At 41.6% G+C, this 26,926-nt stretch overlaps 1 protein-coding gene across 1 annotated transcript in view; it reads left to right on the forward strand.

Moving 5' to 3' along the window:
- TBATA (thymus, brain and testes associated) overlaps positions 1–26,926 on the forward strand; it is a 181,532-nt gene that overhangs the window by 36,235 nt on the left and 118,371 nt on the right. The window contains exons 3-4 of the mRNA XM_085615041.1: positions 8,461–8,708; positions 11,552–11,722. Of these exons, the coding sequence (XP_085471167.1) occupies positions 8,461–8,708; positions 11,552–11,722 (419 nt within the window). The remainder of the gene's footprint in view (positions 1–8,460; positions 8,709–11,551; positions 11,723–26,926) is intronic.

Below are 26,926 nucleotides of genomic sequence, written 5' to 3' on the forward strand. Positions count from 1 at the left end.
TCCTGGCACTCAGAGCGGTCTAGGCCAAGTCTCTTGATTGAATGGCAGACATTGATAAAAACAACAAGCCAGTCATAGGGTATAAGACTGGATTTCTGAGTAATTGCTGAAAAAGTAGCGATAATTGTGCCAAAAGTAGCGTCGTGATTAAATCAAGGCATCACTGTAGCTTGTGACAGCAGGCTGGCGGCAGAATTCTGTGATCTGAATCCTGCCGCCGGTACAATTATCACGCCCAATCGCTACTTTTGTTGTTTGTAATGAATGGGGTATAAGTAGTGTGCGGATGCTTAGGAATCAATTTTTCATCTGATAAACAGTTCTTCAAAGATGTACTTGTCCTATGTCACACAGAATTGACCTCGTTCAAAAAGGGAAAACATGGAACACTCTTCTTAAGGAATGCCTAAAATGTATTGTTATCGGCATAACTTATTATTAAAAAATAAACATGAAAGTGGACTTGAATCACGCATAAATTTAAGATAAAAATGGTAAGACAAGCAAGAGTTGCTTGTTTCAGATGGTAAAAGAGCCCGGGAAAAAAGCAGTCTGAACGGTCTTCCGTCTGTTCATTGCATTATAATGCTTTTTAAGAACATGACTAGAGGGGTCGCACTCTTGTTTTCTTGGATGAAGCCTCTGAAGTCCTATATACAACCTCCAAGTATAAAGTTCCAAGCTTTTCCTCGTGGCTTTAATGATTCAATGGATATTTTATTTCCCACCTGATGTGGGATTCTACTGGAGTTTGACTAAGACTTTTCAGTAGTTAGTGAAGGATATGACTTGTTAAATCTAAATACCTGTTATGGTTTTGAAGAGTTTGGAAAGAGGTTGTTTGCATGAAAACATACACAGAAAGGTTGAGTAGAGTGTTGTTGAATTTTCTGAGGATTGTGAACATTCATGTTTATATTGACACTGTTGGACGTGGCCCTCTCGGCAGGTTCACCCCCAAACATTTAGCCTTACTCCGCCAATTTTGCTGAATTCGTTTTTGGCCTTAGAAGTCTGTGCATGTTGTCACTGCTATTCAGTGCTAAAGTGATTGTGCTCTCACATTTAAACATGTTAAAATTGTCTTACACCCCATTGGCACATTTAATTTACTTATAAGTCCATAGTAAAGTGGTACTTCATGTACCCAGAGCCTGTAAAACCCCCTTTTTATTACATATAAGTCACCCCTAAGGTAGGCACTATACAGCCCATAGGGCAGGGTGCATTGTATTTAAAAAGTTGGACAAGTACTCGTACGTTTTACATGTCCTGGTAGTGAAAAACTCACAAATTAATTTTTCACTTTATTACTGTTTAAGTGCTGCATATATTTGCACCTGGCTACCAGAGGGTTTAAGCACAGGTTAATTTAGTTACCTTTTGTGTTTCACCCTGACTAAGAATGCGGCTGTTGCTTGAGTAAGATTTCACCTCCCCCCCCCCCCGCAAACAACAACTCAATTTCTTACACACAGCTGTCAACATAATATATGCCTTAACACAAGAAGGTCAATGCAAAAAAGGAAGTGGTCCGAGTTCAGTAACATATCCAACAAGACAGATCATTACGCTTTTACAGTAAACTCAGATCAGTTAAACGTAAATAGACATTTAGCAAACATGCTTTTAAAACAAATGTGCATTGCCAATTTTATTCGTTTTGAGTCGTACCTTCAGGGTTATAGTGATTTTGCTTTCCAAACATACAAGAAAAGTGTTGGCAGTTTCAAAAGTGATTTAAAGTTGAGACACATTGCAAGATGGCTGCACAATTTAATGATGTGCCCATGTCTTCTTCATTTAAATTGGTATACACGACCCAGCTATGTACAGTTTGGATGTCCAATGCTAATAACACCAATGTCCCATTGTAATGAATATGTTTTAAATGATGCATCCCATCCAGTAACACCATGTTTTCAATCAAGGCATGACAATAACAACCCAAACCATAAAATTCATTTGCCTTTATAATTATGTCTAAGTCTGAACATAAACACTTGACCGTTCAAACGTTTAAAAAGTATACAAATAGCAAGAGGACCTCCCTATGTGGAAATGTTTTATTTTGCGGATCTGAAGTTTTCACGCCTAAACAAAAGACTTCACCGGGACTTCATCTAGCACCTATTCAATGTCTCTGGAGCTCTGTTTGGATACAACCTGCTGCTTTGCCCCACAGAAGCAGTTTGATTTCCAGAAACACTCGCTCTTTAGAGGGACTACCAGGACCAGAAGCCTATGCCTATCCTATGGTGAAGTAAGAGGCTGGGCACGCACCTAAAGCAATATAAATAGTTAAATTGTTTCCTACTGCACTGGATACTTGCTCTTCATAGGGTTTACTTGAACCAGAAGCCTGTGCTTACCCGGTGGTGGAGGAGGAGGCGGGACACACAACTGAAGCACTATAAATAGCACACTTGCTTTCCACTGTGCGGGATGCTCCAGAGCATGGCCTGGCCTAAGACCAGGCCAAGAGTGGTACCGTCAGAGTCTGGAAGAGCCTAGGCAGAGCCACACCATTTGGCTCTTTAACTCCTACCACTTGATAAGATGCGCAGGAGAAAATTAATCCCTCCTGTTATTAATAAACCTCACACACAGGTGCACACCCTATCAAATATTATATCAAACACACTGGGAATAATTAATAAGGAGAATAACTAGCCGTAGCAAGATTCAAAGCCTCAACATTAGTATTTAAATATGCCAAACTTGCTAAAGGCCAGGGGGAGATAAATACCCTTGAGATCTCTGGGCCACATCGAGTCACATTCCGCTCTACCTGATAAAGGAAGAGTTTTGTGGAATTCTTGTGTTCACTGAAACTTTAGCAATACAGACTGCTCCCCCCTTTGCTGATAATCCACTCCCCCCACAAAAAAGGAGGTGGGCCCTATGACTGATATGCATTCCTGATGCCTAAGGCCCACAAAATTCAATTTTGTGGGCAGTGTATTGGGTGATTTGGGGAGTCACCTTGAACGCTGGGCTTTGGGCCTTGCAGTAAGCCATTGGAAAATATATGAATGCTTTAATCACAGCTGAAGAGGATCGGATGACTGTCTTATTGAACAGTTTAAAGTCTCGAGTAAAGGTGGTGGAATCAATAGTGATCACATGCTTGGATTCTTTCAAAGCTATGCGGTGCAAACCTACCTTTAACTCACATACGTCTAACACAATTTTAAGAATGAACGTTCAAATAACTTTGAGGGGGTAGCAAAGCAACAGGTCATTTATCCCCATTAACAAGGATCATCGAACCCCTAAACGATGATTGGGTTAAGTTCGGGTCAAAGCACTGTTGTTAAACCCCAGGAAGTTGGAGGTGAAAGGGAGTCTCCGCATGGTAACTCATCTGTTTTGGATCTTCCTCCAGAAGCTACTCCTTATTCCTAAGCGCTGACCAATGTGGCAGCGCTCAAACAATTGCAGATGAGAGTTGGAGCCAGTTCAAAAACAAGACTGTCCATTGGTTGGGGAAACGTGGGTCATATCAATGTTCTTTTTAAAGATGATATAATGGTTCAACAAGTACAATCTGTGGTAAGAAAGCAAAAGTGTTGTACTGGGGACTGTATTGTAATAAACTTTAGATCACCTAGATTGATTGAAATGACTTTAAATATCACGAGGCAGTTTGGTCACTCCTCCACTGAGGTTACTGTGAGGGCTTTAGTTTTTTTTTTTTATAAACCTGAAGGGATTACCTTGAATCCTGAAGGCCCAAGATTGAGACTCCCTAAAGCCCAACAGAAACATGGTTTCAATGGTATGGTAACAAATCGATTCAATTGTCTAGGCTCATTTGATGGGACAGAACGACTCCCTGCTAGGGATAGTTCATCCTATATTGGCAGTGTACACATGAAGGGGAACATTGTAGGGCTGAATCTTACCTCAGCACTTTGTCAACTTGTAATGCCCACAAGGCGGAGGAAGAACGATCTTGGGGTGAACCATTGGAATTATTTAAAAAGAGCACCACTCCTGGTTCCTTGGATGTCGTAGATGAGGATTTAAATCAGGCCCTGGTTTTAGGGTGAGTGGAGAATACATGGGAAGCTCCATGATTGAATTGGGCATACTCTTTTGGAATGTGGCGGGGTAAAAGCTGAATAACAAGGATTGAGATACATTTGTCAAAGGATTCCGTATCGTCTGTTTTTAGGAAACCTGGGCGAACGGAATCCCTCTCATTAAGACGCATTTTTACATTTGTCGTCCACACAGTCTAATTCCAGCAGACCAAAATCCCTATTTCATCTTTGGTCACAGGCAAGGTTTTTAAGTACTTGGCGGGTAATCCCATTTACCAATTTATTTGTTTGGAGTATACACAGAAGGGGTGCACTTTATCTAGAGACATTTTTGCAGTGACGTTTTTTAATACAGAAAGAACTTCTGTTGTATAACACGGGTAATGATCGCAGATTTTTTAAATACAAGAGAGGGTTGGAATTGTACTTGATTTAGGGAGTTGATTTCAGAGCCCATCTCTGTCACTCACTAGCCAGAGAGATTTGTGGGAGTGAAGATTTGGAAGGCAATGCACAGACCCATTTTCCCAATAATAGTTGTGGAAATCAGGTTAATCATCTGCTCGTAAAATATCATTTTGTGTTTGGGAAAGGAAGTAGTGACCCCTGAAGTTCCATTTGCTAACACATTTATAGGGCGTGGAACGGCCAGCACAATTGACTTTATTTTAATTTTAGCTCACCTGAGCGGCTGTGCACGTTCTTTGTAGACATATGCAAATTACTTCAGCGATCCGAACGCAAAAGGTACCAGGATAACTGGGAATTTAGAGTCAAAGAATTGAGTGTCTTTAAAAGTAATGGCCCATGCACTCGATAGGATAGGTCAACCCTGAAGGGTTTGTAGCTAATCCTATAAGGGACAATTACTACCAAGTCCTTAGGTGAGATCATGTGGTACATGAAGAAGGGTCTCAAGGCCTGGTTCAGGTATGTCCTGCAAATTAAAACACAAAACAACCTTCTCCTATTTGGGGTCCTTCTTTTATGCAGTGGGTAAGTGGAAGAACCAAGTTAGTATAAGAAACAACAAATGTGTCTGGAATATAACCTCTCTTCCTGCTTTTTAGGCAAGGCTGTGTCTTAAAGCATTGAAACAAATGTCCACAATTGATCAGGCTAAGTGTATATCTGTGGCCACTTTTGGGGAAGGCATTTGCAGGATATTAATGCCCCTGCTTTACAGATTTCTGAAAAAGCTTGCCTTGAAAGAATTTTGTTTTCACCAGAGTTCAGTGTCAATTCTGTTTCATCGAGAATTGGGCTTGTCGTACATTGTAGAACTCAATTGGCTTTGTCCTTTACTACTGCAGCACAGTGTTTGGACTAATGAGGAAGCTAAATTGAATATATTAATTATAAAGGATTGTTTAGCCTTAGATCAGGTTATTGATATTCTTTGGCTGATCAATTTCAAAACCATAACCAATAACCCATCATCTTTAGTCTCAGAAAGTAAGTGGAAACACAAGCATATGTGCCTGCAGCAGTATGAGGAGGTAAGGGCGTTCTATTAATTTGTATCCTCCTTTACTACCTCTGGTGGGTATACAGCCATAACTTGTTTTCATTCAGGATTCCTGACAAGGACACTTACTCATCAAATTTAGACTTAATTTGCAGCAGAGGCCCGTCCCCTGCCAAAGTAGGGGGCGGGCCGGGCCAGAGGAGGGAGATGGAGAGGGTTGGGGGGGAAATAATAAGAAATAAAAACGAACATAAACTTACCTTGCAGCCGCGGCCGTCATCCGCAAATCGCCTCGTCCTTCTTCTGGTGCTGGGCACAGGCTCTTAGCCTGTCCTGCGGCCAATTGTGTCGGCAGAGAAAGTCGGCAGACTGGGAGCCTGTGCTTGCTCTCTCCAGTCCCAGCAATGCAGCTGGGACTGGAAAGAGCTTCACTGGGCATGAGGGGTTTGGCCGGCCTGAGACGGCTGGCCAAGTGTCATCCCCTGGACCCGCCCCCAATACTTATCAGAGTCCTGAGGGGCGGGTTCAGGTGATTAAAATAAAACGATAATAAAACAGGTTTAAAACCGGTTTTATTATCTTTTTATTTTCTGCTTGTGGCAGGGGGGGGCCGCGCTCCTTCACCCTAATGGAGCGGACGCCCCAGTTAATTTGGCACACCATATGGTTACATTTCCCCAACGTAATAATTGGTTGAGAACTCTTGCTAAATGACAGTGGAGCAACTGTAATACTCAAGGCACTTTACGCTTTTTTGTTCTACTTATAATGTACCCAGAGCCACTTTTATTAAACCCATAATGAGGAAATTTCAGTTCAGTAACTGTGCCCCTACATTACCTTTTCTTCAGCAATTAGAGACAGCTGAAGTGGGTTTTTTTCTGTCTCTTCCTAAATACGTCATGTACTTACTTCGTATTAGGAAACACCGTGGCGATAGAGGCCAGTTTTTCATTGTCAACAGAACAAATTTTATTTTTTTCTGAGCCTTTGCTATAATGTATTTATATAATGCACAGTTAGCTTCTCCTATTGTAATCCATTTTTGATTTTTTTCTAATGCAAATTGTGTTTACATATTCCTTCATGATTTGATTCAATTTTATTATTGATTATTAAAATGTACTTTTGTGGTTTTAGTCGATTTATGAAACCTAATAAATACCTGACTTCAAGAAAAAAGACTTAGGGCCATATGTATCAAAGGGTTTTACCCATTCTGTGTCTATGGGAAAATGCGTTCATACATATTGCCCTTAGTCCTAAAGTAAACCTCTAACTGGGTTGAATCTGGTTTGTATACCCGCCCTGCGCTCCATCGAGGTCGACCTGAAATCGGACCTGGGTCCTGGTCTACCGCGACAATTGACTACTATTGGCGCTTCACACATTATGGTGCTACTTTACTGTACAACTTAAAAATTCATATTTCCAGTCGCCATTATTGGATTTTTGTTCTTTTGGTGTCATTTTGTTGATAACGTTATTCCCTGTTATGAACCTAGAGTGGGATTTTGATTTAGTTATGTTTTTAACCTTTTAACTGTTTTGGTACTTCTAGATGTTTTACACTTTTCCGAAGATAGGCCTATCTTCTTGAGCCATGGATCCCAGAGGTTAAGCTCAGGTTTAAATTACTGAACCCTTTAGTGGACCAAACAAGATAGTGACATTATTACTTGGGGCCGACTACCATCCTCCCCAATTATTAATTCACTTTCTCACTTGGAGGTAGTGATATATGACTAAATATTTGTGCACATTTAAGACTGCTGCTGAAGTACCACACTACAACACAATAACAGAAATACAGCACCACAGGACTGACAGCACAACAATGCAACATTAACAAAACATATAGCACAGTAACACAATCATACATACAAAATGCAACAACCCAAGTTACAAAATAATTACAAAAACACATATCAGTATAATACAAAACACAACAGAGCATAGCAGCACAGTACATAAGCATAGCAATGCATCTTAATAATGCTCAAACATAAAACAACACAACAGCATACATTTTCTTCTGTACGGGCTTAAGATGGGCTGTGTTTTTGCTTTCTGATGATGTAGATTAGTCGTACTTTTGTTCTGTTTTACTGTGTTGCTTTGTGGCATATTGGTGTGCTGTTGTAAAAGTGTGCTATCATGTTATTATGTGATACATTGTGTTGGAGTATTTATTGTGGTGCTGTGTTCTCTTACTCTGTTGTTTCAATGTTTTAGTTAGTTTGTGTTGTGCCATTGTGTTGTTTTTGGCTACAATGTGTTGCTGTTTAGTGGTGAAGTTAATATGTCTGTTATTGTGTTGCAGTGTGTTCTGGCGATGTACTTCTTTATGCTGTTGTCTTTAGGTGCTCACTTATTCTACTGTGTTGTATTGTGCTTGTTCTGTTGTGTTCTATTTTGATTCTTTGTGTTGTGGCCTCATGGTTTTCTTGTGTTGCTATTTTGCTTTGTATTATGTTATTGTGTTGTCCTCTGTAGTTACAGTAAAGAAGACATCAAAAGATGCTGCCTCATTTCTAGTCAAAAAAGGACATTCCTTTAAAGTTTCAGTGCCAATCTTTTCAGTGCTTTCTTTGTGATCTCACTCCATATGCTTAAACCAATATTTATTGGTTAGTGTGTGTGGTGGAAAGTATAACATATACAACTGATTACATAATCACAGAGCACCTATATTACAAATGTGTGTTCCCTTTATTGTTTTTATACGTATCATTGTCTGGGTTACCTATATTACTTCCATGTGATATCAAATAAGAAACCTCTTTAAGCATTAATTAGCTTTATTGACCTGAAAATCAATTCTACTGTTGTCTTCGCGTCTTTATTCTTGTTCCTTCATCCTAGCAAGCAGTAAACGCTTTTATATTAAAATGCTGCTAACCCTTAATTTAGTTAAGGTACTTTTTTTGATTTTCATTCCAGATCTGATGTCAACGCTTCAAAGGAGTTGATGGAGAAATTGAAGAATCCCGTTTCTGGTCCTTTCAAAAGCAAAATGCTCCCAGACTTGTCAGGAAAGCTCGAGAATGTGGCCCTCAACACTCCTCTCAGATTCAGTGCTGAGGCACTGAGGCCTAACTCCAAGAGCAGCTCACGCTTTGGACACCTGAGTCACAATTCTTTCTTCTCTCGCCACAACCCACATCCTCACCGGGTCACCCACATTGAAGGTAAGAAGTTGACCATTCTACTGGCAAGGAAAAGAATGAAGAGGCATATTATCAAAGGCGGAGTTAAAATTATCGCAGGTTTAGCGGCAGAAAACTGCAGCTAAAGCGGAGATAATGGGCTTGATAATATGCCCTGGAGAATTCCAATAGATGCCCATGTTCACACCAGAACATGGACTTCTATTGGAATTCTCCAGGGCATATTATCAAGCCCATTATCGCCGCTTTAGCGGCAGTTTTCTGCCTCTAAATCGGCGATAATTTTTAACGCCATCCTTGATAATATGCCCCCATGTCAGTGTAGACAAGAGACTTTGTGGGGACGGTTTTAGAACATTTGTGCTGTGCTCTAATTCAGCAGGAGCTTGGCTCTCTCTGTCAAAGAAAATAAATGGAGATGAAACAAGGATTAACGGGGCCTCTATTTCTCTTTTCTTTTTTGGGCTCTTCATGGGGAAAAAACAGCAGGTCCAGGAGAAATGCCACTGTGTTGAGAGGCTCACACATATTTTCATCAAGATATTTTTGTATAGCCAGGATTGGATGTCAAGTGTACTAAACCACTGGGTGGTGTAGTTTTTACCTTTAAAATCCATCAGCATATAACGTAAAAAATAGTAACTAGAGATTGACAAACTAAATGAATACATATTGTTTTCCCGAAATGGTGCCCTCATCCGTTCTCTGTTACAGTAGATGTTATTGTATTAATAGAAAACTGACAATCTTTCATCCAGTTTGGTAGGAAAATTAGAACTATGACTGGGAGAGTAGAAGAAAAGGAACTCATATCCTTTCTCTGTGAACTGGTTCTCATTACAGGCAGGGGAAAAATAATGATTTCTTTTTGGAGACAGGGTACAATCTTGCAATGACAAGAAGATTTTAGTGGAACTTGACCAGGGCAAGTTGAATTAAATTGGAATCAATTGCAGAGGGTGCAGGGAAGTGGTCAAACCCTCAGACATGAGACCTTTCAACTCCTTCTCATACTGGGAGAGAGAAAATTGGTGATGCTATTCCTTCAAGACCCTACTATAAGGTTTACAGAATAAATTAATGGTCCCACTAACATATGGAAGGCTGAATTAGGGGGAAGTGATTGAAGATTCATAATGGAAGCAAAACCTGGTACACAATCAATCAATGTCTAGAAACTGGCTTTTCAAACATATAAAATTCTATTCCATATACCCCAAAAAATTAAAATGTACTCCACCACAATAGCACACTGCCCCACGTGCCAGCAGCCTGATGTGTGGTTTTTCCATATGGTTAAGGATTGATAACACTGGATTGCTTAACAATAGAGAGACTAAATGTTATATCTCCACATAATTGTCTGTTGGGTCTCTTGCCCAAACAAGAGTTAACATAGTAGGTAATAGATTCATAGCAAGAGCATTTCTTCTAGCAAAAAGAGCCACAGCCGTGGCTTGGAAAGATACGTAAGCCTCTCATATTTACAAATAGCGAGGAGAGGTAATGTAGTGGAAGCGAGTCAAAGTATTGCCCTGCATACGGAAGAAAGCAGTGACAGTTGCAAGAGGCCCATAGCTGGAATGTGAGGTGCAGTGCTTAATTTGTAAAATGTGAAGTGCCAGGGCTCTGACTGGGAGGCCGCTGCAGCTTGCACCACCCATCACCCTAGTCATCGCTGCCAAACCAACTACTTATCATTTCTCTCACAAGTAAATGCAACAGTTTGGATTGTTCCAGGCTACCGGGAGTTTTGGTGTGCTGCTGAGCTGGGGGCTGATTTCACTGCGGTGGGGGCTGATTTCGTTGATGGGGACCTGTGTGTGCTCCTAAATAAACAAAGCAAAATGAATGGTTTTAAGCACACGCAGGTCCCCGTCAACAAAATCAGCCCCCAGCTCGGCAGCATGCCAAAACGCCCGGTAGCCAGTCCGGCCCTGTTTCAAGCAGGGCCGTCTTGACCGCATAATAGACCCCCGGACTAAGCAGTGCACTGGACCCTGCCTACACAACCGCTCACAGTAATAAAAACTTTAACGGAAAATTTGTGTTAAAGTCTGGTCTGCCTGGGGCCTCTATGCCAGTGGGGCCCACGCGCAACTGCCCAGCGTGCCCATGCGTTAAGACAGCACTGCCTGCAAGCCCCAACTGACGAGAGTGAATACATTATAAATATTTAACGGCAAGCTCACCAACATAGAATCACCATACACAGTACGTAATGATGCTAGGAATAAGGCAGTAAAGCACCATCAAATTATGTTCTACCGTTATCCACTTCTTTATGACTGCCTGTGCCTATATTTCAGTTATGTTTGTTTCTTTTTAGACTACGCTGACCTGCAGAAATAACTATAAGTAAGGAATCTCACATGTAGCAATGATGATGGTCGGAATGCCATAAATGGCAAACAGCATGATAGGAACGAAACTATGTTGCTTCTACAAACAATATTATTATTTGCGAATTCATAGAATGTATAAAAGCCAATAAAAGGTTTGATTAAAAAAAGTACAATTAATTCGGATCTCTGGTGGTATTGGTTCAAACGTGCTCCAGAGATCCATTATCTATATGTAATCTATATCAATGTTGTCGGACAGCTTCACATGCCACCCTACCACCTCCTGAACCTTTTCTCTCGTTCAGGGTAACTTTCTTTTGTTTAATTGCCTCACTAATTCACTCACATATTCACAGTTTTCTTTCTCTTTATCAGTGTCATCACAGGGTTGGAAACTGCATTCGGAATTTTTAACTCTGTATCTTAATTAAACACTGTTATGGCCACAAATAATTCCTACCAGAAAAACATTTTAAATACTGTAAAGTATTGGCTCACATGTCTTGTCTTTTACTTTAGGACTTAATGGAATTCCTATTTGTATCGTAAATGATGAATGGTCCACACCAAACTCTCTGCTACCTCACCCTATGATGAAAAGCCAATTTCCTAACAGTGTGCTCGGGGTACCTAGTGTACAGATGCCAATAGGAGACCCATATGGAAACCTGGATCCACAACTAAGAGCTGGTTAGTATGTACATATTTGAGCCATTTGAATGAAGGTTGTGCATATTTGTGGTCAAGACTGAATGATAGTCAACTTGTACTTATAGGAGGGTGTAAGTATATTCCAAGCAAGGCCAATGGAATTACATAATTGTGCAGCCCACATGTTTTCTGCAAAATTATAGTTTTGCTGCATTTGCCACACAATCCTTCATCTGCTCACAATTTGCAAATTTTAACTAAAGGAAAATTTGTTTATAGGTCAAACAGATCAAACGTTATTGAAAATGTGGCTTTACGTATTGTCCTGTAGTGGAAGGTCCGTCCAGAAAGTTGCCTAGTTACTTTTCAGTTGCCTATTGCTGTAGCTGGGTGTTAAACTGATACTACTAAGGTCAAAACATTCCTCAGACGTTTTTAAAATGTAAAAATGGCAAAATAATGAAGTAATACTATAAAAAAAAGTGTCTCTCTTTACCACATAGTTTCTCTTTTTGCCACATAATGTAGTTGAGCTTGCTGCATAATTTGGTCTTCCCTTGTCACATAATTCCAGTCGCCCTGATTATGAGTGGACTGTCAAAGAAATCACTGGATCAAGAGAATTATGCCGTCAAAGCAAAAAGCTTATGGTTAATGTTTTTTTCCGTATGGAAACGGGTGGATTGTACACTGCACTAGGAGAATATTTATTTCACTATGGCTGTCCTTATTGATGCTCCGGAAAATATTCTGTTAGATTCCACTAACTCCTGGTTTTTGGCCTATAATTTGGTGCTTCTGCTGTGAGACATGTAGATTACAGGATTGTAACTAGGCTGTGGAGAAAATTCCATCTGATTGAAGTTTTATATTTGAACGAGCTTCTTTTAAAAAAAAAACTATTTTTATTAATTTCAGTGAACAAAACATCAAGTTACCTTCTTGTGCATATCAGCAAGGCAATAAATAATATTGGTATGACTGAGAACTTGAGGATGAAAGGTGAAGACACTTCCATGTTATAAAAATTTGTTTCAACAAAACACTTTCAAGAATTTTCTGCCCCCCCTCCAACTTCCAATCATCGTGCCCAATATCAGGAAATTAAATGTCTACAGACATAAAAAGTCCTCTGCATGGTTAAAGACGTGTACCTCTGCATGCAGTGTACTTTTGTCTGGATCCCTAATGCTTTTTTTTTGTCATAGGAAAACACATATCATGCGTATGCACCATGACATAGGCCTGTGTCACTGATTGTGGTCTTGTTGGACCGAGAGGGGCTCATAAAGCGATACACTCCTAGTGGTGGAAGGCTTTACCAAGAGTTAAGCAGCACAAGCGCGATGGTAGCAGCACACCATGTAATGATCAGTAGTAGTGAACAGGAGGTTTTTACCCTCTATCACTGGAGTGAGGCCTACAGTCTCACTCACCTTTTTTAAAAGGTCTGCTGCTGTGTGCTCAACTCACCCTTGACCTACATCAGCTAGATGTGGAGTGCTCTGCAGAGCAAGAATAGTGGCTCTGTGCTGATTTTCTGTGGGCCTGGGAAAAGATACAGTACAGAGTAGAATAGTAAATGTGGGATTAATGGATGTTCTAAATGTATGTATGCCTGCAGGAATACTTCACATAAAAGATGTAATGTTGTACAGTGCGTGCAATACATGAAGTGTTTTGTAGTGTGCACATGGTAAGCGTGTGTGCTGGCAGTGTGTTTGAAAATAGCATACCCTGTAACAATACAGAAAAGCTACAGTACTGAACAATGCACGTAGACTGAATGTGTGTGCTGAATGTATGTGTCTGTAATGACACAATGCATATAGGTAACAGTGCTGGACAATAAGTGTGTTGTGAATGTACACTGAGTGGAAATGTGCCTGCAATGGTACACTACATGGAGGACCCTGGGTTCCATTTTGGAAAGCCCAGGCCTGTCTGGGGAAGACACGGCGAGTAAAGGAATCCCGCCAGAGAGATTTGGGTTATGCTGCACCCCTGTGAGCTGGGTGGGACTCACACTGAAGGAAGAGAAGCAGAGACTCCTCCTTTACACTTAAAAAGGGTGTACTGTGATTCAGCAATGGATCACAAGGAAGGGGCCTGGACACACCCAGGAGGAGATGAGGCCGATAAGGGACTCATAAAGACTAGGACTGAGAGCCTAGGATTAAGGGCTGACATCCAGGTGCGAACTCTGGTAATTTTCATGAACTGTGTTGTGGGTCTATCAACTTTGGAGTCTTTCCTGCTGTGACAAACTATCAAGAGGAAAGAAGAAAAGGAATAATGTACACTTCAAAAGAAGTTGAACCCCAACATAAAACTTCAAAGGCTCAGACCCCAAATCACATTTGGTGTCTGGAAATGGACTATAAGAAGGGGAGGTTGAGACCCCAAAATTTGTCAGCTATCAAGCAGCCAGCTGGCCTTGTGAGGAGAGAAACCTCTGCAAGACTTTTGCCTGTGACCATGACTGGGGTAAAAGGCCTGCTAGACTCCCTACTGGGTGAGGGAACATCACCCAGGGAAATATAAGATCACCTGCACCGGAGCTTGTAGGAGGAGCTCCTGCTTGCTTGTCAAGACCAGTGTGCCCTGTGAGGAAGAGGAAATTGTTTGCGGGAGCAAGGTCCAGTGGAGAGGCGTATTGGGAGGACTCCCTGAGCGAGGTGTGAAGGGATGGCTGTGCACCGATCGGGTCATTGCCCATTTGCAGGAGTGATCTGGCAGCCCCCCTGCATGCCAGGTGAGGTCAGCTGTGACCTGAGCTGTTTAGTGAGTGCCATGTGGGAAGCACCACGTTCGTACTTCTCATTTCAGGGACCCCGTATGCCAGATGGGCCACTGTTGAACTGTTTGTTGCCAGAGCATCAAGACTTGTGTCTGCCAGGTGGTGCCAGGGGAACATGGCGGCCAGCTAATGCATCAGCCGCAAACTCTCCTCTTCTCCCGCATGTAAGCAAACAGAACTAACTTACTATGGTTTGAACCCTCGACTTTCGGTAACTTATCATGGCTCCAGGTCGCATGGGCTTTATGTTGGATCTCTCAGATGCATGCGGAGTCTACGTTGTGGCAGGCTTAGGCTTTTCCGGTTTCTCGTCGCTCCACAGATATGCCGGGGTCGGCGTGCGGCTGCAAATCGGCTTCCGGGGCTTCACGGTCGTAACTGGCAGCTTCAACACAATTCAGCTGGAACCATGTTGCTTGACTAAAGGATTTGAAGCTGCTGGGGAAACAACACTGCGTAAGTATGTGACAACCAAGAAGAGTGCCGGGTCGGGTCCTGCAGAAAAACAAAGAGACAAACGGCATTGAAACCATCCTCCACGACAGGGAAAGCTGGAGCCCACATAAAAGAAAGACAAGTGGCCAGCTTGACAGAAGCAGCACCTAAGGAGCCATTGCCACAGTTACTGTTGCATGTAATAATAGATATTCATTGAGTAACGCCCGGTTTGGGATACTAAAGTCACAGGGTTTAGGGGAAAAATAATACGCATCAGCAATTGGGCAGGGTAACTATCTCTCCCACCCTTGCTCTACATACAACATCTTGCCCATAAACTCTCTACCTCCGATTATTCTCTAATTCTGAAGTAATACCTTAATGATGGTGTGATCAAAGATCCCAAATAGGGAATCAAATAGGGAACCAGAGAGACACAAAAACAATACAAGACTCTACTAATATATTAGGGGCAAAGTCAAAATCACACCATCATTAAGGTATTACTTCAGAATTAGAGAAATTGTACCTAAGCTTTACCTAAGTTTACCTAAGCTGAGTCACATTGACCCTCCCCAGTCTATGGACCCCCCTGAGGTCTCTTGGATAAAAGCTCCAAGAGACCCTGACCTCCCTCTGTCAAACCAGTTCTCGGTTCTCTCTGAAGACCTCACAGCAGTGAGGGGGGTATGAATGACCTCCCACATAGAAGGCATGGCTTCTTCCAACAATTTAGAACCTTTAGACACTGGTGCTTTACTTATCTCACTGTCTAGAGAGATCAAAGACAAATTTGCAATTGCTGAAAATAATCAAGCAAAAATCCAATTGGCCTGTGAAAATTTGTGGCTAGAATAGCAGACATTACAGAAAGATTATCAACTATGGAAACCTCACTCTGGGTTTTGCGGGAAGTGGTTAAGTCCAACCATAGAGAGCCAAGTTTTAAAAACTGGAGAAAAAGAACTCAGAGAAATATTGGAGAAGTTGGTTAATAACTCCAGAAGGAATAACTTAAGGCCTCTAAATGTCCCTGAGGGAGCAAAAGGCGGAAATTTAAAAAGCTTTGTCATAGTTTTGCTCAAAGAATACATCCTGGAAACTACCGCTTTTGACTTGTAACAGAATATACAAAGGTTCATCGGGACCCATTCAAGTGGAATCCCAAAAGAGAAAAACTGAGGAAAATCTATCTTAACAAATTTCTGCACTTATGTAATAAAATAGTTAATCCTCACAGCAGCTCTTACGGTGAAATGCTTCCAGAAGAATGATTGGACCTTTATTTTAAGGTCAGACATTGCGAAAGCAACATAAAATTGGCAGTTGGCGTTAGGGAAACATATCCATGAATTGAAAGCATTGGGGGCAAATGCACAGTTAAAATTTCCAGCATTGATAAAGGCCAAGTGGAACAACAAAATGTACAATATGAAAGAGGTATCTGAGGTAGAGGTCTTAATGAGCCAGATTAAAGCGCAGGAAAGCTTATAAGGAGGTAAACCAGAGAGTGAGAGCTCAAGGAGTATAAATGAACAACCCCGTTTGGACACAGGTAAGGTTCCCCAGGGTGGGAAAGGGTGGGGTCACAGATGGACAGATATAGGAGAAAAAGAAAGGAAAAGTAAGAGTCCTCTTTTATGTCAAAAGTTTCACCATTAGTAGGGGTGCCCAGTCCGGATATATATAAAAAATTATAACACAAGATAAAAAAGCAAAAAACACCATGAAATAAGGGTACTGGCCTGGAAGGTAAATGGTCTAAGTATCAACAGTAGAAGAAGGAAGATCTGGGAACTGCTAAAACTTTCTGCTAATGATATTATAAAAACGTGGGGGTTGAGACAATGCAGCCCGGCCCTCATCAAGCTCCAGCTCCTAGAAAATGAACACGTAGCCTGGAGGATATCTATGTTTTTAAAAAAAGTCCTCCATCTAAGAAAGAGCATCGTGATCTAGGAATAGGAGCTGATCAATTTTAGGCTTATTATGTTGTTTTTAAAATATATGTTTATGAATTATACATTAAGCTCGCAAAAGTTTTTTATTGGGTGTTGTATTTAAATTTTGATGTAAATTTGTGCACTAGTCTCGTATTTTTAATTGTGCTTTTATGATTGTAATATTGCTATCGAAATAAAGCTGATTTGATTGATTGATTGATATTATAATATTACAGGAAACGCATTTGTGCCGCAAGGAATGGGACGAGGTCCTAAAGAGGCATAAATGGATTACTCAAGTTTCCTGTACTAATCAGTCTTGCAATGTGAAGGGGGTGGCTATTTTGTTTATTAGCTCCTTACAAGTCAGGCTAGAGAGCTCCAATGCAGATCTATGGGGCAGATGGTTAATCAGTAATGTTAAGATACACAACAGTGGCTACACTTTTGTAGGGTATTATGGGCCCAATGTTGATGATCCATCCCTACTTAAGGAACTGAAGGATTTGAAGCTGGTAGATATCTGAAGGTCTTGAGCAGGCCAGAGGAAAGAATTCCCTTATCAGAACAAAAAATAATCTCATGCCTCGAGGATCAGAAATAAAGCTACGTAAAATATCAGTAGGGTAGCACACCAACCAGAGCATTTATCGGACCATGTTGCTGCAAAACTGGAGCTCTCTTTTGAGACTCTCTAACCCCGGTTTAGATGGACCCTAGATAGAAGCCTTTTAGGGGAACAGGAAGTCATAAATGCCGTGAATAACGATACCATAGAGGTTTTTTTTAACCAAAATAGGCCTCTGCTCCGACACATACGGTATGGGGTGCATGTAAAACTTTAATTCGTGGGAGATTAATTAACTATGCGGCACATTGAACGGAAGAAAGTTAAAACAAGCTTAGAGAACTTGAAGTGAGAAGTTATGAAATTCAGAAAGACTTAGCAAGTTGTGCACACCCTAGTACAGAATAGCAGCTTCAGAGAAAATTAAAGGAGGCTAAGAGAAATTTACTGGAATATCTTGAAGGTAGGGATGCAACGTAGATGGAATGCCAGTAAGTTGGCACACTATGAGTACGGGGAAGGAACTGAAAATTGCTAGATTGGAAATCAAGACAAGATAGTATTCGGAATGACATCAAGGAGGTAGTGATCAGTGCTACCAAAGAACGATGCTTGGAAGAACATAATAATGGGAGGGCTTTTGTTAATTTCTTTCAGAACTTATACACTGACGGCACATAAGCAACACAAGCAGAAGTTAAGGACTGGATACAGCAGGACACCCTCCCCAGATTAGACCATGACAAACAAACATCCCTGAATCACAAAATAACTTCCCTGGAAATAGATAAAACATGTAGTGTCCGATTACGATCTCGTTTGGAAAGCATTCCAACCAAATTCGTTCTGGAAGGCTTACCTAAGGACTCAGATCAGGGGAGTCCGACTGAGCAATCTGGGTGCATCATGATGCATCTGGATACAATTCGGTCAGACTCCCATTGAATTAAATGGGAGCCTATGTACCCAACGTGAACACAGGCTCCCATTGAAAAAAGGGCTGGGTGGGGAACAGCGTGAACCCTGTGCCGCCACACTGTACTTGCATGGAAAGGGGGGCCCTGAATACTCCCCCATGACCGTTTTGGAGGGCCTGAGGTAAAGGGGGGCCTATTACGAATCTGCTCTGAAGGAGTCGGACTGCCTGAAGTGGGTTCAGAACCGATTTGGTCAGCCCGGAGGGCTTCCATGCATCGTACTTGGTCGCCCGGAAAGGTGGGCGATTCGGTCAAAAACATAGGCTCCGAATCGGATTCGCTTAATCCGAATCCCATTGGAGCCTTGCTTAACGAGATTGTAATCGACCCCTTAGAAGTTTAAAAAAGGGGAAAGCGCAGGCCTGGATAGCCTACCTTATGAATTATATAAGGCTTTAAAGGAGGAGCTCACTCCGTTTTTCATTAAATTATTGAACACCATTTATATTGACCATCTGCCCCTCCCAACCTTTTGGATCAAGGCAATAATAACACTGATTTTAAAACCTAATAAAGACCCCCCAAAAATGTGAATCGAATAGACCAATATCCGTGCTTAACAATGATTACAAGATATACACACGAATATTAGCCAAAAGACTGGATAGTGTATTAGGGGATATTGAACATGAAAACCAGGTAGGCTTTATTTTAAAACAGGCAGTTCCACGGTTTAATGGAGATCTGGTAAGTGTGATTGAAGTGGATGTGACACCAAAAACTCCCTTAACCATTATAAAGGTGGATGCTGCAAAGGCCTTTGACAGAGTTAGTTTTCCCTATTTGCATGAAGTAATTAAACAAAACGGCATAGGGGACAACTTCCTTGAAGCAATAAGATCTATATATAACACTCCTACAGCAAGGATATTGGCCAACGGCTCCCTTGTTATTTAATCATTATATAGAACCATTGGCTAGAAGAATAAAATCAGAAAAGAAAATCTTGCCTTTTTATCATCTGGGTAAAAAAGAGAAGCCTCATACTGGGACGATTTTATACTGTATGCATGGGACTGTAAAGCCTCACTCCCTATAATAATGGAAATATTGGGAGATTTTGGGAAAGTTTCTGGTTATTTAGTAAATGAGGATAAAATGGAGATTGTGACCTGGAATGGGCCAACTGATAGCCCTCTAGAAAAGCCAGAAATTAGATACTTGGGGGAACGCGTGGTGAAAGTCTTGGACAAAACAGCGCACATTCACTTTACAGGTTCATGCTGGAAATTTAAAAACTATTGCGTTTGTGGGCTCACCTTCCTCTTTCCATCTTAGGGAGAATTAAATTATTCAAAATGATGATTCTCCCAAAATGTACTTTTATTTTCAAAACTCTCCCTTTGCATTTGAAAACAGAATGGTTTAAAAAACTACAGTAAGTTTTATATGGAGGAACAAGAGTATAAGGATAGCATGGAAAAAACTTAGGAAAAAGAAAACTGACAGAGGGATAGCACTCCTGGATTTTAGATTATATTATTGAGCCTTTTTTTTTTAAAGAATACAAGACTGTTGCTAATGGATAACTATCATCATATGACTCTACAACTCAGGGTGTTAACAAAGAATCTCCCTGAGGAAGGCAATTATTTTCTAGTTAAAATTGGACATCCAAAATACTTTAAGAAGATCAAATTCAAAGTCTTAATTGCAGCATGCAAAGTGTGGATCAAAGTTAGAAGAACTCTGGGAATACCATATTACAGGAGTAGGGACCTGATATGGGGATCCCCAGGGACACCCCCTGTGCTAACAAGATGATTTAGCCATCCCACTGCTAACTGTTGGAATAACACGATGGAGACAAGGTTCTCTAGTGTCATGGAACTCTTTATTAAAAAATACGAATCGCAGACTCTCTAGATTTAAAGACTATTAGTTAGTAAGTTGGTCTTGTGAACAATCGAATACAGTGAACGAAACAGACGTGGAGGAAGAACTACAGAGAAACCAGACATATAAAAAGGAAGTGTCTAAATGGTACTGGGCTCTGGTACAAGGTGAAGATGCCCCTCCTACTCTGCCAGAGGAGATATGGAAGGTGGACCTGCCGGGGAATTAAATCACTTCTTCACCTTAAACAGGGCGCATTGGTCTCCCAAGAAACTCTCTAAGATGGGAGGATGTGAGAAGAGGTATTGCCCGAAATGCGCATTGGAAAATGCAAGCGATGACCATCTCCTATGACAGTGTCCAGACATCCTGCTCTTCTGGAGCCTAGAAGTAGGCCTGTGGCAACCAGGGGACTCGCTGCTGACTGTGCTGCAGCACCATAAACATTTTTGACTAATTTTTAAAGAATCACAGGGTACTCCTGACTATGGCCTATTAGCGTGCATTCTCTGGATACCGCCACCAGTTAATGGGGAATAACCCAGACCACATTATAACGAAAGGGTGGGACAGGGATTTTTCTGGCAACTACCAGAGCCCTGAACTGAGGGCGATTGTGTTGTTGCTCACAAATGTTGTTATTCCTTTGAATGTGTAGAGTTCAAAAGAAAATGCATCTAGGCACTTGATTGAACTTTGATTTATTGTCAGTACTGTGTGCACTTCGAGTTATGAGTCGTGCTCACTTGCCTGTATCTACACTCACCTCTTCCAACCCCCCCTCCGAAGGCGCCTTTAACTGCTTGTTCACAGCTACCACTGAGTCAAGTGCTGAAGGGGTACTTTGCCTAGTTGCTCGGGATCAATAGTAGGTCGGGCCCAGGGACATCGGGAGTAAAAGGCCTCAGCCACCATTGTGGAGCTGAGAATTTCCTGCATCAGTGCTTAATTTGAGCCAGTGGTTTCTGGTACTCTGCACCGGCACTTAGTTGTCAACACTGGCATGTATGGCAGATGGTGGCGCTGTTTGTTTAATTAAGAGATGTGCACAACCACAGTTATTTATTATTTGAATATACACTTAAATGGCGTAAGGCTGCTGCTTGCGCCATTTTTATATCTTTGGAAGGCCCGGTACAGTCTGTACTGTCACACTTGGAGACGTGTGATGGTTAGTAATTGTATCGCTAACATCATTGTCAGTACTGCCAGGGGGCATTGGGTGGTGCAAGCTGATGTGGCCTCCTGAAGAGGGCCCTGCCACTTTTTACTTTACAAATTAAGCACTGACCTGCATGCCCCATTGTCCTCTGAAAGGGATTCTGACATCTTGCTTGTTGGTGTCTGTGTGGTTTCACATGCTCCATCAATTCCCCAGGATCCTCAATAATATCCAATTAACCAATGGAATGTGCATACCTGTGACGTATTGTCTATTTGCTCTGCCTATCTATGGGGGATTGCCCTCCAAATTTCCGGAGAGATCAAGGACACTGGCTTCCCATGTCCTGGCAGAGTTGGCGGATTCTAGGGCATTGGCACCTGATCTCTGTATTGTGCACTCTGTGGTGGCCTGTGTACCAAAGTCTCTCGTCTAGCCTTTATCCTTGGAGGCATGCACCATTGTCCATGCCATAGTAATTCTACACTTGTTATGCAGCATCACCAGATTAATAAATCCACACAACTCTTTTATAATGATAAACTAGTTATGAGTGTCAAATGGTGCTTTGTAGTTTCAATAGTGATGTGTACATAAGCTGTACATTTTAATGTATTAGTGTCTAATAGTGTTTTTCGTTTCAATTGATTTTCTTTATTCAAGCAGTTGAATTTGCGTTGTTTTTTCCCAATGGACTTAAATAGCCCAAGTCTCCCATATTTAAAAGCCACAACTAGATCTCTTTTAAATCAGTTAGAATTAATCAATTGTAATTGCCACTAGGGTGAATGATGGTTGTAATCTTCAACTTTCTCCCACTTTTCCCTTTCCTGACATCTAGCTCTACCACTGGCTGACAACAAGGCATTGGTTGTTTAGTAATTAGCAATGCAGCCTCTTGACATCAGAATCAACACTTTTCCCCTATAACTACCTATCCTGGGTAGATAAAAAGGAAAATATATGAGAATGATATTGAGAGTTGTGATTTCTGATAATGACATTCCTCCAGTAACTACTGAGGATTGGCTATGAATGTACCTATTCCATAATAGGGCAAGACCTTTGACAGGTGGAAAGCTAAGGGTTTTTTCATGGGCTATAAAAATAATTTATCAAACTCCTCTTTTATAAGGTGACATAGGAATAATATATGTATACTGGAGCAAAACGCACCTACTATTTCAGTTATATAATGGAGATGTGTCCCAGAGCTAAGCCAATATGGCTCCTCTTTATTAGAATATGTGACTATTGTCATTTTGGTTTCCTTTGGTTGAAAAAGACTTGCATCAAACCGCTTTACATTTCGCTTAATTCAATTGGTGACTGTCTTCTGTCCTAAAGACTGGTGATTTTACCACGCTAAACAGGGTTGTAGTCCGAGTTGGTATGAGTTGAAAACGTCTCTGAGATCTTGGGAGACCTGCGGAATGAAAGCCATTTTATAGCCAGGTCACTCCTAGTACACAGCAGCACAGCCCTCTGAATGAGGTCACAATGTTGAGTGAGGACATTCAAATGGAGGAGCAGGCTTGATCGGTGTGGGGAGAAATTGTTGTGGTGGAATTTTCATGCAGCACTCGACTTATTGAAATATCCACATACAAGGCAGCCACTATTTCATGAAGAAGCAGTGGCCAGGCCACCATCTTGAAAGTGCCCCACAGACCATGGGGTACCCAGGCACCAACATATTTGACCAAGATATGAAACTGGAATAAACAAGACATGCATTCTTAACTCTTTTTATTTAGTATGCAGCAAACTATTCAATTCACTATACCTATTGAGTTTTCAATCATATTACTTTTTTCTCATAGTGTAATTTATACAAACATTCGTACTCAATTAACAAAAATACTGTATTGCTTCGCCCTCCCAAATAATAGAAAATACTGCCCTCCCACACGGAGGCACAAGCACGGCGAAGCAATAAAAACACCAGTAAAGGTATTTCACTCTCATAAAATGAGGCAAATCAAAAGACTGTTCTCCGATTAAGGCTCTCTAACAAAAAGTCGCTCCCAGATGTCAAATGAACAATATTCAAATGTATATAGAGATATATATATATATGTATATATGTGCAAGCAATAATAACACACTTATAAGTAAGCAAATGCAACTGCTAAATGCATGGATACAAGCAGATAATATTATGGATGCCAACTGCAAGGAATCAGAAAGATATATATACTAAATACATCAGATGATTATAACCACTGGCGACTTGAATGTGCACACAGACACGCTCACACATCACAAAGTCAATAATAAAAAAAAAACACCTCACCGGCTACAAACACTGCATCTTAGCCCACCCCAGACTGAGGCATTCACAGCAGGGGTTAAGAGCCTCAGCAAGCCAGGTACTGCTACACTGAAGTAGACAAGTCTGTCTCCATTCAGGTCCAAAATCCCGGTTTCCAAGTCAACAAACTCCAGTTTTATAACCTCAAAGCACTAGAAGTTTCCGAGAGGCCCTAATCTGCACCAAGGAAACTTACTGGAGTTGGCCACTCTCCATGCAAGTATTCCACAGGCAAATGAGTTCTCACCTATCCTTCTGCACTCTCACACATTCCGGCCCCTTATCTTAACGAAGCTTGAAAACAATCTCCAAAAGTACAGAAAACAACCTTGAACCTTAATAGCCTAAACAACCTGAGTAATCTGGGTGCCTACCTGCTTGTGCTAGACAAAGTCAGAATTCAAGATGGCATGAGGGCATTCAAAGCCAATAGTAAGAACTTCATAATACTTCCCAATGTACAACACAATGCACATTTATGCACCAATGCCTACAGCACTACACACTTCATCCCCAAATGTACAACATAATGCACATTTGAGCACCACTGCTTGTAACACTACACTCTGAGACCAAGAATTACATTCCACACTCTTTCTCCCTCATGCTTTCAAATGCACACCCCACACGTTCTGTTCCTGGCAAGGCTGTACTACTCTCTGAAAGCACCCTCCCTCCCCTGCAGCTACAAGGAGACACAAAAGACATCTTCATGGAAAAAGGCTCTGCGCCCGTCCGCGCTCGACCGGGCTCAGGTCAGCAGACTATTACTTTCCGCCATGTTTATTCTGTCAGTGATTTACGTCACTTAGACAGCGGTATGCAGAGGCTAGATCCTACCACCGTGGCTAGGCTAGGGGACATGAATCTACTTCGAGTCCCTAGCGGGAGGTCTGGGGCCAATTCACCTACTTTAAAGCTAACGTGTTTGAATACTAGGTCGCTCCATAAGCACCATTTAGAAATCTTTACACTCCTGCAGGATGAGGACATTGATGTCCTAACCCTCACAGAGACATGGTTGGGTGATGACTCCCTACCTGATATCATAGCCTCCCTCCCCCTTGGATACGATGCGGTGTGGCATAATCGTGCCCAAAATGCTAGGGGGGGGGGGTAGCAATCCTGTACAAAAAACATCTTGAGGTTGTCAAAATAGCGGCTGAAACATTGGACATATCTGACGTCTTGGGAGTGAAGATTACTTTGAATAATTCATGTTTTGCGATTTTTACTGTTTATCGTCCACCAAATTCGACATCAGTGTTTAATGATTTATTCGCCTCTTTGATATCTGACCTTTGTACAAGATACCAAAAAATTGTGGTAACCGGGGATTTTAATATGCATTGGGATAAAAGCCATAATGACTTGGCACCTCGCCATTTAGAGAACATCATGTCCTCTTTTGGTATTAGACAGCTTGTAAATGCCCCCACGCATATTAAGGGGAATATCCTTGATCTTATTTGGACCTCAGACTCTGAGGTACATGTTGTGGATATTTCTCCATGTATCTGGTCAGACCATTATATGGTGAACTGTGAGATCCCTATTATAGGGTACCCAGTTCAAAAACCTCTAAAAATGAAAGTAGTTCGTCAGTGGAAATGAGTTGATTCACAATCACTGACAAATACCCTTTCTGGGTACGCTCAACTACTGGCATCTAGCGGAGATCTAGACCAAGACTACAAGAACATAACTCGGAATTTGAGTCTGGCGATAGATCAGATAGCACCTGAGAAATCACAAAAAGTAAAAAGAACAGGAAAGGGGGCCCCATGGTTTACCTCGGCTTTGAGGGACCATAAAAAAAAGCTTCGTTCTCTGGAAAGGAATTGGAGGAGAACAAAGGATGGCACTGATAGGGAACGATATAAAATCTCTCTTAATGGCTACAAAAAGTTGATTATGGCTACAAAAGTAGCCTTTTATGAAACTCGTATCAATCAGGCTGAAAATACCCAGAAGGAAACATTTAACATCCTGACAAAGCTTAGTAAAAAATCAGAAACGTTGGAAACTACAATGAATGTGAACACGTTTCAACGCTTCTTCCTGGAGAAGGTGGAGACTATTCTCTTGGAGATTAAGAACGGTATTTTGAATGGCCCACCTTCACCACAGGAAGCTCAAACTCCCCTAGAAATTTCTCTCTCAAGGTCTCCGGAAATAGACTATCAAAGCCTTGAACAGCTTATGAATAGAATTAAGTCAGGATCCCCGGCGGACCCATGTCCCCCTAGGGTTTTTCGTTTGGCGTGCCCCATTTTAGGAGATTACATTAACCCCCTCCTCAATAGCTCGTTGGAGACCGGTCTTTTACCATCTAGTTTTAAGGAAGCCCGAGTTAGACCACTGCTAAAGAAACCTGGAGCCGATGCGACCGTTTTGAAAAACTACAGGCCGATCTCTCAACTGCCTTTCTTGTCCAAGGTTTTGGAGCAACGTGTGCTGAAGTCTCTTTCCTTATTCCTGGAGTCACACCATATACTCCAGGAACGTCAGGCAGGCTTTCGTGCACATCACAGCACCGAGTTGGTGATGCTTGCGGTGCTGGATGAGCTCAGAGGTATGGCAGACAGTAAGAAACCAAGCGCCCTGATACTTTTAGATCTATCAGCGGCGTTTGATACTGTCAGCCACTCCCTGCTACTGGACAGATTGGCTTGTTTTGGGATAAAAGACCTGGCCTATAAATGGTTACAGTCTTTTTTGAAAGGAAGGACACAAAGGATCCAATTGGGGGACTGTGTTTCGGAGGTTGGAGTCTTGGAGTGCGGTGTTCCGCAGGGCTCAGCCCTTTCTCCATTACTATTTAATCTTTACTTGCAACCTCTGATCAACTCCTTAGCTAACATGGGTTGTCATGTGTTTAATTACGCCAATGACACCCAGTTACTATTAAGTATTGATAATACGGCGACAGCACAATCTAATGCTCAAAATATTCTCAGACACACGGTCAGTTGGATGGCGGCAAATCTGTTGAAAATAAACCCAGATAAGACAGAGATATTGGTGGTCTCGACTACAGCCTCACCTTGGTGTGATCTATATTGGCCCCAGGATTTGGGTCCTACGCCGACACCAAGCAACTAAGTAAAAAGCCTTGGGATCACGATTGACAATGAGCTGTCAAAGGCCAGTCAGATCTACGCTGTTGTAGGGACCTGTACTGGCATGATTAGACAGCTGCGCA

The sequence above is a fragment of the Triturus cristatus genome, chromosome 1_2, assembly GCF_964204655.1.
Source record: "Triturus cristatus chromosome 1_2, aTriCri1.1, whole genome shotgun sequence".
NCBI lineage: Eukaryota > Metazoa > Chordata > Amphibia > Caudata > Salamandridae > Triturus > Triturus cristatus.